Source organism: Oncorhynchus keta, chromosome 23 (genome assembly GCF_023373465.1).
Source record: "Oncorhynchus keta strain PuntledgeMale-10-30-2019 chromosome 23, Oket_V2, whole genome shotgun sequence".
NCBI lineage: Eukaryota > Metazoa > Chordata > Actinopteri > Salmoniformes > Salmonidae > Oncorhynchus > Oncorhynchus keta.
Genome location: NC_068443.1, coordinates 11845848 through 11859095, shown reverse-complemented (window position 1 = coordinate 11859095; position 13248 = coordinate 11845848). Strand labels below are relative to the sequence as shown.

Genomic DNA, 13248 nt, shown 5'->3' with positions numbered 1-13248 from the left:
TGCTTGCAGTACACATCCTGGTAATCCTGCCCTGCGGCCTTGTGAATGTTGACCTGTTTAAAGGTCTTACTCACATCGGCTGCGGAGAGCGTGATCACACAGTCTTCCAGAACAGCTGGTGGTCTCATGCATGTTTCAGTGTTATTTGCCTCAAAGCGAGCATAGAAGTAGTTTAGCTCATGTCATTCAAATTGATTTCTTGTGAGGTAACCATACACTTTTGCCCACCATGACATGCGTTTTCATGGACGTAACGATAGCAACATGGGTTTTATTTTTGATGATGTTAAAGGCCCAGTGCAGTCAAAAAAAAGCTTTTCCTGTGTTTTATATGTATTTCCACACTTTTTGATTTTAATAAGACTATGAAATTGTGTAAATTATGACAATGCACTTTTAGTTTAACAGCTGTTTTAAAAGACCTGAAATTTCTGCCTGTTTTGGTTGGATGGTTAATTAGTTAATGAATTAGCTCATAGACATTTGACTACATTGTTATGAGCTAGCAACATAAGCATTTCACTGCACCGCTATACCACCTGCTAAACTGTGTACGTGACCAATACACCCTCTTTCTTCTGATTTGAAGAAAGAGAGTTCCAAACCTCTCTGCCAATAACAGCTAGTTTTCAGTTTTCCACTCCCCACTTAGACCACGCCTGGACAGTCCTAGAAAAATTCTTGCTGGAAAAATGTCCCTTTGCTAAGAAGCTATTTTTTGTTTCTTTTTGACCATTTTAATTGCAAACTAATCACAATAAGTTACTTCATTATATCTCAGAAATTATTTGATAGTTAGATAAAAAATGGCTGCATTGGGCCTAACCTGTCTCGTTTTTAGAAGGGTACTGCTGGATATACTTCTAGGAAGTGAAAGAGGGCTTTAGTGAGGGAAGGAGAAGAGAGATTATTCCTTATTAGACATGAATTCATTGCAAATACTGTCCGTACATTCTTGGTCATTGTTCATTCATAGGCTTTTAGCATCTCCTGTGCATGCATCATTTACAATTCCTTATGGTCTCATCGTATGTTTACTGGCATGTGATTTAACTTGGACATCTGCCCGCTTTCTCCTTGAGGTAAAGCATGAGGAATGTGTTTCTGTCATTTACAATGAAGCTGGACTGAATTAATCATTCAGAATGTAGTTGCACTAAATGAATCATTCAGAATGAAGCTGCACTGAATGAATCATTCAGATTGAAGCTGAACTAAATGAATCATTCAGAATGAAGCTGCACTAAATGAATCATTCAGAATGACGCTGCACTGAATTAATCATTCAGATTGAAGCTAAACTAAATTAATCATTCAGAATGAAGCTTCACTGAATGAATCATTCAGATTGAAGCTGAACTAAATGGATCATTCAGAATGAAGCTCCACTAAATGAATCATTCAGATTGAAGCTGAACTAAATGAATCATTCAGAATGAAGCTGCACTAAATGAATCATTCAGAATGACGCTGCACTGAATTAATCATTCAGATTGAAGCTAAACTAAATTATTCATTCAGAATAAAGCTGCACTGAATGAGTCATTCAGATTGAAACTACACTAAATGAATCATTCAGAATGAAGCTGCACTAAATGATTCATTCAGATTGAAACTGCACGAAATGAATAATTCAGAATGAAGCTGCACTGAATTAATCATTCAGAATGAAGCTGGACTGAATTAGTCAGTCATTGACTCTCATTGTGCCTCACAGGGAACGTGAAGAAGCCAGGACCCATCTCTAGGATCTACACGTCTTTGTGGAAGCCTTGGAGCCAGCTGACCGGCTCCAGCCACTCAGACAACCTGGGAACAGACAGTCCTGCCCTGGCTACTGAGACCACCAGCGGCACACCGACCACCGGTGGGTTTGGAAATGAATGGATAGATTCATGTTTTTTTTTTTTTACATTGTTGAATGGAAACAAGGTTTTTAAATGATTTTTTTCTATTCTATTCGGATTCTATCATTAATACTCCTCTCTCTCCCGTAGTCACAGAGAGCCGTAACCTTTCACCATCTGATGACCTCACACCCTCAAACTGGACCGGATTGGTTGATCTGGAGAAAGAGGCCCACTCTTGTAAGAAACATTATTTGCAACTTCAATTACACCCTATTACTGTAACCATATAGATCACTACTTTTGACCAAAGTTACTGGTTGCTTTGGTTGATTATTTTTACTGTAATTCAGCATGTTTGTCTTCTCAGCCACAGATCCCTGGTCCTCAGAGTCCTCTGAGGGGTATGTCACCCTGCAGTTGAGCCCAGGAGAGAGCTCTCTAGCCTGGGGAGACCTGGGAGACATGGACCCTGACTCTGGAGCTTTCCTCAGACCTCCAGCCACACCCAGCCCCAGCCCAAGTACTACCACTCAGGAAGAACTATCACCCTCGACCCCAGCTGACAGAAAGGTTGGTCAGTTTTACAACATTCGTTTATTACAAGTACTGAATCATCAAGTACTTTGGCATATTGGCACTTTTTTGGCCCTAGTATTGTTTACTGTACAGTACATTCATTGTATTGGGTGTATGGTGGCCTCTGTCTAAAGGTGATGGCCAAGATAGTGAAGTCCATGTGGAAGCCGTGGAACTACCTGGCAGAAGGTACCCCAGGAACAGGCAGTCCAGAGGGGGAGAGAAAGGGAAATGCAGCAGGGACTCTGACAGACAGTGTGGCTGTACCCACCGGCTCTCCTGCTCCAGGTTAGTGCTTTTTTCTTTATTTAGGTTGGGATACTGAGATTTACAGCTAGAGAGTAATGTATCATCATTTAGGTTTTTTCTCCAAAAGACCAGGGATCTGTGGCTGAGAAGACAAACATGCTAAATAATTTATCCAAAGCAACTTACAGTCATGTGTGCATACATTTGACATATCCCATAGCCACTGGGCCAGGGAATTGAACACACTATCCTGATATTGTAAGAGCCACACTCTACCAACTGAGCTACAGAGGACCACAGTGAATATAAGAGAGAAAGAGAGAGTGTGTTTGTGAGTGGGTGTGAACTTTTGTCTGGGTCAAAAACTGTCTGGGTGGTAATTCAATAAGGACTGGCCTTTTCAGTAGTCTAGACTTCATTAATACAGATATGTTCTCTGGCCCCTTTCAACCCACAGGCATAAATGTTTAACAGAGAAGGGAACCTTAGACATTGTTTTTCTGCATTTTCTCTGTCTCGCTCTCAAATCAAATTCAAATCAAATGTATTTATATAGCCCTTCGTACGTCAGCTGATATCTCAAAGTGCTGTACAGAAACCCAGCCTAAAACCCCAAACAGCAAGCAATGCAGGTGTAAAAGCACGGTGGCTAGGAAAAACTCCCTTGAAAGGCCAAAACCTAGGAAGAAACCTAGAGAGGAACCAGGCTATGAGGAGTGGCCAGTCCTCTTCTGGCTGTGCCGGGTGGAGACTATAACAGAACATGGCCAAGATGTTCAAATGTTAATAAATTACTAGCATGGTCAAATAATAATAATCACAGTAGTTGTCGAGGGTACAGCAACTCAGCACCTCAGGAGTAAATGTCAGTTGGCTTTTCATAGCCGATCATTAAGAGTATCTCTACCACTCCTGCTGTCTCTAGAGAGTTGAAAACAGCAGGTCTGGGACAGGTAGTACATCCAGTGAACAGGTCAGGATTCCATAGCCGCAGGCAGAACAGTTGAAACTGGAGCAGCAGCACGGCCAGGTGGACTGGAGACAGCAAGGAGTCATCATGCCAGGTAGTCCTGAGGTATGGTCCTAGGGCTGATGCCATTAAAACGTAATTTACCACCTTCACAAGTGCAGTCTCAGTGCTATGATGGGGTCTAAAACCAGACTGAAGCATTTTGTATACATTGTTTTGTCTTCAGGAAGGCAGTGAGATGCTACGCAACCACTTTTTCTAAAAAATTTGAGAGGAATGGAAGATTCGATATAGGCCGATAGTTTTTTATATTTTCTGGGTCAAGGTTTGGCTTTTTCAAGAGAGGCCTTATTACTGCTTCTTTTAGTGAGTTTGGTACACCTCTCTCTCTCTCTCTCTCTCTCTCTCTCTCTCTCTCTCTCTCTCTCTCTCTCTCTCTCTCTCTCTCTTCCTCTCTCTCTCTCTCAATTCAATTCAATTCAAGGGTCTTTATTGGCATTGTAAACGTGTTAACATTGCCAAAGCAAGTGAAATAGATAATAAACAATAAAATAAATTAACAGTAAACATTACACTCACAAACGTTCCAAAATATTAAAGACATTTGTCTACATACAGTGTTGTAATGATGTGCAAATAAATTACAAAAGGGAAAATAAATAAACGTATATATGGGTTGTATTTACAATGGTGTTTGTTCTTCACTGGTTGCCCTTTTCTTGTGGTAACAGATCACAAATCTTGCTGCTGTGATGGCACACTGTGGTATTTCACCCAATAGATATGGGAGTTTATCAAAATTGGATTTGTTTTCAAATTCTCTGTGGGTGTGTGTAATCTGAGGGAAATACAGTGCCTTGCAAAAGTATTCACCCCCCTTGGTGTTTTTGCTATTTCGGTGCATTACAACCTGTAATTTAAATCGATTTTTATTTGGATTTCATGTAACGGAATACACAAAATAGTCCAAATTGGTGAAGTGAAATGAAAAACATTACTTGCGTGCATACAGTGAGAGAAAAAAGTATTTGATCCCCTGCTGATTTTGTACGTTTGCCCACTGACAAAGAAATTATCAGTCTATAATTTTAATGGTAGGTTTATTTAAACAGTGAGAGACAGAATAACATGGAACCCAAACCGGCTGTGAATGTGCGCTATCGTGCCCTATCGTGCGCTATCGTGCATACATTTATTTTGCTCCCCCACACTAAACGCGATCACGACAGTCAGGTTAAAATATCAAAACAAACTCTGAACCAATAACATTAATTTGGGGACAGGTCAAAAAGCATTAAACATGTATGGTAATTTAGCTAGTTAGCTTACACTTGCTAGCTAACATTAATTTGTCCTATTTAGCTAGCTTGTTGTTGCTAGCTAATTTGTCCTGGGATATAAACATTGAGTTGTTATTTTACCTGAAATGCACAAGGACCTCTACTCCGACAATTAATCCACACATAAAACGGCCAACTGAATCGTTTCCAGTCATCTCTCCCCCTTCCAGGCTTTTTCATAATTTAATTTATATGGTGATCGCATCTAAACTTTCATTGTATTACCACGACTACCGGCAAAACAGTTCGTCTTTCAATCACCCACGTGGGTATAATCAATGAGGAGATGGCACGCGGGTACCTGCTTCTATAAACCAATGAGGAGATGGGAGAGGCAGGACTTGCAGCGCTATCTGTGCCAGAAGTAGGAATGAGTTCTATTTTAGCCCTTGGCATCGCAGACGCTCGTTGGCGCGCGCGAGCAGTTTGGGTGCAATAATTGAATAACATGGATTTCTAAATTTATTTTGCGACGGTTGCACATGCGACATGTCCGGTATGGTCAGCATGTAACAACAAAAGAATCCAGAAAAACGTATGTCAAAAATGTTATAAATTGATTTGCATTTTAATGAGGAAAATAAGTATTTGACCCCGTCTCAATCAAAAATATTTCTGGCTCCCAGGTATCTTTTATACAGGTAACGAGCTGAGATTAGGAGCACACTCTTAAAGGGAGTGCTCCTAATCTCAGTTTGTTACCTGTATAAAAGACACCTGTCCACAGAAGCAACAAATCAATCAGATTCCAAACTCTCCACTATTTATTTATTTTTTATTTCACCTTTATTTAACCAGGTAGGCAAGTTGAGAACAAGTTCGCATTTACAATTGCGACCTGGCCCAAGACCAAAGAGCTCTCCAAGGATGTCAGGGACAAGATTGTAGACCTACACAAGGCTGGAATGGGCTACAAGACCATCGAAAGCAGCTTGGTGAGAAGGTGACAACAGTTGGTGTGATTATTCGCAAATGGAAGAAACACAAAAGAACTGTCAATCTCCCTCGGCCTGGGTCTCCATGCAAGATCTCACCTCGTGGAGTTGCAATGATCATGAGAACGGTGAGGAATGAGCCCAGAACTACACGGGAGGATATTGACAATGATCTCAAGGCAGCTGGGACCATAGTCACCAAGAATACAATTGGTAACACACTACGCCGTGAAGGACTGAAATCCTGCAGTGCCCGCAAGGTCCCCCTGCTCAAGAAAGCACATATACATGCCTGTCTGAAGTTTGCCAATGAACACCTGCATTGCTTGCTGTTTGGGGTTCTAGGCTGGGTTTCCGTACAGCACTTTGAGATATCAGCTGATGTACGAAGGGCAAAATAAATACATTTGATTTGATTTGAACATCTGAATGATTCAGAGGACAACTGGGGGAAAGTGTTGTGGACAGATGAGACCAAAATGGAGCTCTTTGGCATCAACTCAACTCGCCGTGTTTGGAGGAATGCTGCCTACGACCCTAAGAACACCATCCCCACTGTCAAACATGGAGGCGGAAACATTATGCTTTAGGGGTGTTTTTCTGCTAAGGGGACGGGGCCATGTATCGTCAAATCTTGGGTGAGAACCTCCTTCCCTCAGCCAGGGCATTGAAAATGGGTCATGGATGGGTATTCCAGCATGACAATGAGCCCCGAAATAAGATCTGGTACAACCAATTACATTCAGAAGTCACATAATTAGCTAAATAAAGTCCATCTGTGTGCAATCTAAGTGTCACATGATCTGTCACATGATCTCAGTATATATACACTTGTTCTGAAAGACCCCACTTGTTCTGCAACACCACTAAGCAAGGGGCACCACCAAGCAAGCGGCACCACCAAGCAAGCGGCACTATGAAGACCAAGGAGCTCTCCAAACAGGTCAGGGACAAAGTTGTGGAGAAGTACAGATCAGGGATGGGTTATAAAAAATATCAGAAACTTTGAACATCCCACAGAGCACCATTAAAACCATTATTAAAAAATGGAAAGAATATGCACCACAACAAACCTGCCAAGAGAGGGCCGCCCACCAAAACTCACAGACCAGGCAAGGAGGGCATTAATCAGAGAGGCAACAAAGGGACCAAAGATAACCCTGAATGAGCTGCAAAGCTCCACAGCAGAGAAAGGAGTATCTGTCCATAGGACCACATTAAGCTGTACACTCCACAGAGCTGGGCTTTACCGAGGAGTGGCCAGAAAAAAATCAATTTCTTAAAGAAAAAATAAGCAAACACGTTTGGTGTTTGCCGAAAGGCAATTGGAATTCTCCCCAAACATATGGAAGAAGGTATTCTGGTCAGATGAGACTAAAATTGAGCTTTTTGGCCATCTCTCACCACCCCGAGAACAACATCCCCACAGTGAAGCATGGTGTCACGAACGTCGTCAGGGAAATGACGGGACCAAGGTGCAGCGTGGTGAGCGTACATCTCTTTTTGTTTGATAATGTCGCCAACAAAAACGAATGTGATGCTTACTAGGGATATACAGGCCACTAACAAAGTCAACTACCCACAACTAAGGTGGCAGAACAGGCTGCCTAAGTATGATTCCCAATCAGAAACAACGATAGATAGCTTTCCCTGATTGAGAAACATACCCGGCCAAAACATAGAAACAGAAAACATAGAAATAAAGAAACTAGAATGCTCACCCTAGTCAGGGCTTGACACATGGTGGTGGCAGCATCATGCTGTGGGGATATTTTCCATCGACAGGGACTGGGAAACTGGTCAGAATTGAAAATAAATAAGCAAACACTTTTGGTGTACGCCAGAAGGCATGTGGGAGACTCCCCAAACATATGGAAGAAGCTACTCTGACTTATATTGAGCTTTTTGGCCATCAAGGAAAACGCTATGTCTGGCACAAACCCAACACGTCACATCACCCTGAGAACACCATCCCCGCAGTGAAGCATGGTGGTGGCAGCATCATGCTGTGGGAATGTTTGTCATCGGCAAGGACTGGGAAACTGGTCAGATTTGAAGGAATGATGGATGGCGCTAAATACAGGGAAATTCTTACAGAGATTTGAGACTGGGACGGAGGTTCACCTTCCAGCAGGACAATGACCCTAAGCATACTGCTAAAGCAACAGTCGAGTGGTTTAAGGGGAAACATTTAAATGTCTTGGAATTACCTAGTCAAAGCCCTTAACTCAATCCAATTGAAAATCTGTGATGCAGATTGCTGTACACCAGCGGAACCCATCCAACTTGAAGGATCTGGAGCAGTTTTGCCTTGAAGAATGGGCAAAAATCCAAGAGACTTGCAGCTGTAATTGCTGCAAAGGAAGGTGCCTCTGCAAAGTATTGACTTGGGGGGCGTGAATAGTTATGCACGCTCAAGTTTTCTGTTCTTTTTGTCTTATTTCTTGTTTGTTTCACATTTTAAAAAATATTATGCATCTTCAAAGTGGCATGTTGTGTAAATAAAATGATACAACCCCCCCCCCCAAAAAACAATTTAAATTCCAGGTTGTAAAGGCAACAAATTAGGAAAAATGCCAAGGGGGGCGAATACTTTCACAAGCCACTGTAGGTGTCTATGGTCATATATTTGGCAGGAGGTTAGGAAGTGCAGCTCAGTTTCCACCTCATTTTGTGGGCAGTGTGCACAGAGCCTGTCTTCTCTTGAGAGCCAGGTCTGCCTACGGTGACCTTTCTCAATAGCATGCTATGCTCACTGAGTCTCTACAAAGTCGAAGCAAAATTCTGCACGCAGAGTCTCATTTTGGTGTTTGTCTAATGTTGTGAAATGGTTGGTGAGCGGACCCCAGACCTTACAACCAGAAAGAGCAATGGGTTCTATATCTAATCAAATAATTGTTTTGCCAGATCCTAATTGGTATGTTACATTTTGTGTTCCTTTTGATGCCATAGAATTCCCTTCTTGCCTTGTCTCTCAGGTTTATAGAGCAACTGTGTCTAGATGGAATTTGAATTTGTGGTCCTGGCAACTGGACCATTTTTGGAACACCATTATTTTTTGTCTTACTGAGATTTACTGTCAATACCCAAGTCTGGCAGAGTCTGTGCTGAATATCTAGGTGCTGCTGTGGGCCCTCCTTGTTTGGGGACAGAAGCACCAGATCATCAGCAAATAGTAGACATTTGACTTCAGATTCTAGTAGGGTGAGGCCGGGTGTTGCAGACTGTTTTAGTGCCCTTGCCAATTCGTTGATATATATGTTGAAGAGGGTGGGGCTAAAGCTGCATCCCTGTCTCACCTCATGGCCGTGTGGATAGAAAGGTGTGTGTTTTTTGCTAATTTTAACCACACACTTGTTGTTTGTGTATTTTGTAATGTTGTATGTTTTTCCCCCAACACAACTTTCCATCCATTTTTATAGCAGACCCTCATGCCAAATTGAGTCAAAAGCTTTTTTGAAATCAACAAAGCATGAGAAGACTGCCTTTGTTTTGGTTTGTTTGTTTGTCAATTAGGGTGTGCAGGGTGAATACGTGGTCTGTCTTACGGTAATTTGGTAAAAAGCCCATTTGATATTTGCTCAGTTACATTGTTTTTGCTGAGGAAATGTATGAGTCTGCTGTTAATGATAATGCAGAGGATTTACCCAAGGTTTATGTTGACTTATATCTCAAAGTAGTTATTGGGGTCAAATTTGTCCCCAATTTTGTGGATTGGGTTGATCAGTCCTTGGTTCCAAATATTGGGGAAGATGCCAGAGTGAGTTAAATGGATTGGATTCTATGGATTCTTCCATTACATTGAGCTGATTTCTGATGTGCTGTTCCTTCTTTTTCCGTAGTGTATTACTGTAATGGTTTCGTGATTCACCATACTGAAGGTGTAGGCTCAGGTTTTCTGGGTCTCCATGTTTTTGGTTGGACAGGTTTTTCAATTTCTGTCTTAGGTTTTTGCATTCTTCATCAAAACATTTGTCATTGTTGTTCATTTTCTTAGGTTGTCTGCTTGACATTTTTTTATTTGATAGGGACACTGATATACTGTTTAGATTTTCATCTGCCAAGTTTACACCGTCACTATTACAGTAAAACCTTTTGTCCAGGAAGTTGTCTAAAAGGGATTGAATTTGTTGTTGCCTCATTGTTTTATGGTAGGTTTCTCCACTGCTTTCCTTCCATCTATAGTATTTGTTGATATTATTCAGTTCCTTTGGCATTGATGCCTCATGATTGAGGATTGCTCTGTTCAAGTAGACTGGGATTTTGCTGTGATCTGTTAAGGATGTCAGTGGGCTGACTGTGAACTCTCTGAGAGACTCTGGGTTGAGGTCAGTGATAAGTAGTCTACAGTACTACTGCCAAGAGATGAGTTATAGGTGTACCTACTGTAGGAGTCCCCTCTAAATCTACCATTGTCTATATACATGCCCAGCATGTGACAGAGCTGCAGGAGTTGTTTGTTTTGGTGTCATAGTTGTGTCTTGAGGGGTATATGGAGGAGGGATTGGTGTCACCTCAAGGTAGGTGTTTGTCCCCCCGTGTGCTGAGGATGTCAGGCTCTTGTCCAGTTGTAGCATTAGGTCGCCACAGACTAGTACATGTCCCTGGGCCTGGAAATGGTTGATTTCCCCCTCCAGGATGGAGAAGCTGTCTTCATTAAAGTATGGGGATTCTAGTGGAGGGATATAGGAGGACATTTTTCTCTGTTCAAATGTTCCTTTGGTGGATGCGACTACCAGCTGTAACCTAGAGGGCAACCAGTGGATCCATCCATCTCCAGGCAGCAGGGTAGTCTAGTGGTTAGAGTGTTGGACTAATAACCAAAAGGTTGCAAGTTCAAATCCCCGAGGTGATAAGGTGCAAATCTGTTGTTCTGCCCCTGAACAGGCAGTTAACCCACTGTTCCTAGGCCATCATTGAAAATAAACATTTGTTCTTAACTGACTTGCCTAGTAAAATAAAGGTTAAAAAAATACCATGTTTCTTGTAGGATGACAATGTGTGTATTTCTAATTTCTTTGGTGAAGTCCAGGTTCCTGCTTTTTAGGCCAAACGCAGATGACCTCAGGCCTTGGATATTCCAGGATGAGATAGTGAAGGCTTTGGGTTCCATAAAGTGTCCAAAGTTGTTAGTCGTGTGGTTTTGCCTCAGACCATTAAGTGTGAGCAGAGCCTGCTGAGCATCTGGTACATGCCATTGACTTGGGCTATTGCAAGAATGGGGGGTTCAAATCAAATCAAATCAAATTTGATTTGTTACATACACATGGTTAGCAGATGTTAATGTGAGTGTAGCGAAATGCTTGTGCTTCTAGTTCCGACAATGCAGTAATAACCACGAGTAATCTAACCAAACAATTCCAAAACTACTACCTTATACACACAAGTGTAAAGGGATAAAGACTATGTACATAAAGATATATGAATGAGCGATGGTACAGAACAGTAGATGGTATCGAGTACAGTATACACATATGAGATGACTAATGTAGGGTATGAAACATAAAAGTGACATAGTTTAAAGTGGCTAGTGATACATGTATTACATAAAGATGGCAAGATGCAGTAGATGATATAGAGTACAGTATATACATATACATATGAGATGAATAATGTAGGGTTTGTAAACATTATATAAAGTGGCATTGTTTAAAGTGGCTAGTGATACATTTTTTTACATTACAATTTCCATTATTAAAGTGGCTGGAGTTGAGTCAGTATGTTGGCAGCAGCCACTCAATGTTAGCGGTTGCTGTTTAACAGTCTGATGGCCTTGAGATAGAAGCTGTTTTTCAGTGTTGGGCCTGTTTGCCTGCTCACGGCCTGGGCGTATGTGTGTATTTCATGTTGCGGCACTCTTTGCAGGAGTGTGGGGCATGGGGTGGGCGGGAGGGGCATAGGTCTGATCTGAGGGGGGTTATATGGGGTGTGGGCATCTCTGTCCCTTTTCTCACTCCCTTCTCCTTCTTTCCATATCCCACTGCCTCCTCTAACCTCTTCCCTCTCTTCCGTCTTCAGGTTTATCCTCATGGGGTGGTGGGTGGTGGGATGGCTCAGGACTGGGGGACCTAGATGATTCACCACCCACTGGTGAGCCGTCGTCCTCCCCTGGTGTGCCGTCGTCCTCCCCTGGTGAGCCGTCATCCTCCACTGGTGAGCCATCGTCCTACGCTGATGAGCCGTTGTCCTCCGCTGGTGAGCCGTTGTCCTCCACTGGTGAGCCATCGTCCTCCCCTGGTGAGCCGTCGTCCTCCCCTGGTGTGCCTTCGTCCTCCCCTGGTGTGCCGTCGTCCTCCCCTGGTGTGCCGTCGTCCTCCCCTGGTGAGCCGTCGTCCTCCCCTGGTGTGCCGTCGTCCTCCCCTGGTGAGCCGTCGTCCTCCCCTGGTGTGCCCTCGTCCTCCCCTGGTGAGCCGTCGTCCTCCCCTGGTGAGCCGTCGTCCTCCCCTGGTGAGCCGTCGTCCTCCCCTGGTGTGCCGTCGTCCTCCCCTGGTGAGCCATCAGCCTCCCCAGCCCTGCTCACCTCTACCCCGGCCACAGAGAACCAGTCCTCTGCCTCCACCTCCACCACTGGAGGGTGGGAGGCTATCCCAGACACATGGGTCCAAGTGACCCCATCAACGGGTGTGACCTCACCCCAGCCAGGTTATAGGACAAAGGAAGAGGTTACCACTAGTACCACTAGAGCAGATAGCATAGCCACCGCTGGGAGCGGGAGAGCGATGGTGAAAGAAGAGGAAGGGAGTGCCCTGGGGGCATCCGACGAGGCCAGAGGGGAGATCCAGTTTACCGGTATCCCCGTTGGAACAACCAAACCCAAACTCAGGGTCCCTCCATCCAACAACAGAACCACGAGGAAGAACCAGTCACGAGCCAGTGTCAGCACAACCCAACCCGCAGTCAGCAGCTCCACAGCTGGGTCAGACAGCAGAGACTCTTCCCCTCCATTCAGACCAGGTGCTGGAGCTCCAGCCCCTCCACCCTCAGCCTCAGTCAGCCAGGGCAGCTCCATGGTGGCATCTCCGTCCATATCCTGGGTCCCCACGGAGAGAGCTGAAGAGTGGGGTGGCGAGGGGCTGGAGAGAGAGCCCCTGGAGGTGCCCTCCGAACCACCAGTGGAGGAGGAGACAGCCTTGTCTCACTCACTCGGCTCTGGGTTGCCTAGCAACATGGACGAGGAAGGTGGCAGAGGTGCCGGATTCAACCAAAGCAACGGAACTCTGGACTCCGCTGGTAAGTCCTGTCTGTCTGTCAGTTAATAAATAAATCAAACAAATTTAATTACATTTTTAATCCAAATATTTGCACACAAAGCTGAACAAAACACTAGC

At 43.7% G+C, this 13248-nt stretch overlaps 1 protein-coding gene across 2 annotated transcripts in view; it reads left to right on the top strand.

Moving 5' to 3' along the window:
• LOC118379780 (neurocan core protein-like) overlaps nucleotides 1-13248 on the top strand; it is a 124247-nt gene that overhangs the window by 65169 nt on the left and 45830 nt on the right. For both annotated transcript variants that reach the window (XM_052476363.1, XM_052476362.1), the window contains 5 exons: nucleotides 1718-1867; nucleotides 1998-2087; nucleotides 2218-2420; nucleotides 2561-2714; nucleotides 11939-13150. In XM_052476363.1, the coding sequence (XP_052332323.1) occupies nucleotides 1718-1867; nucleotides 1998-2087; nucleotides 2218-2420; nucleotides 2561-2714; nucleotides 11939-13150 (1809 nt within the window). The remainder of the gene's footprint in view (nucleotides 1-1717; nucleotides 1868-1997; nucleotides 2088-2217; nucleotides 2421-2560; nucleotides 2715-11938; nucleotides 13151-13248) is intronic.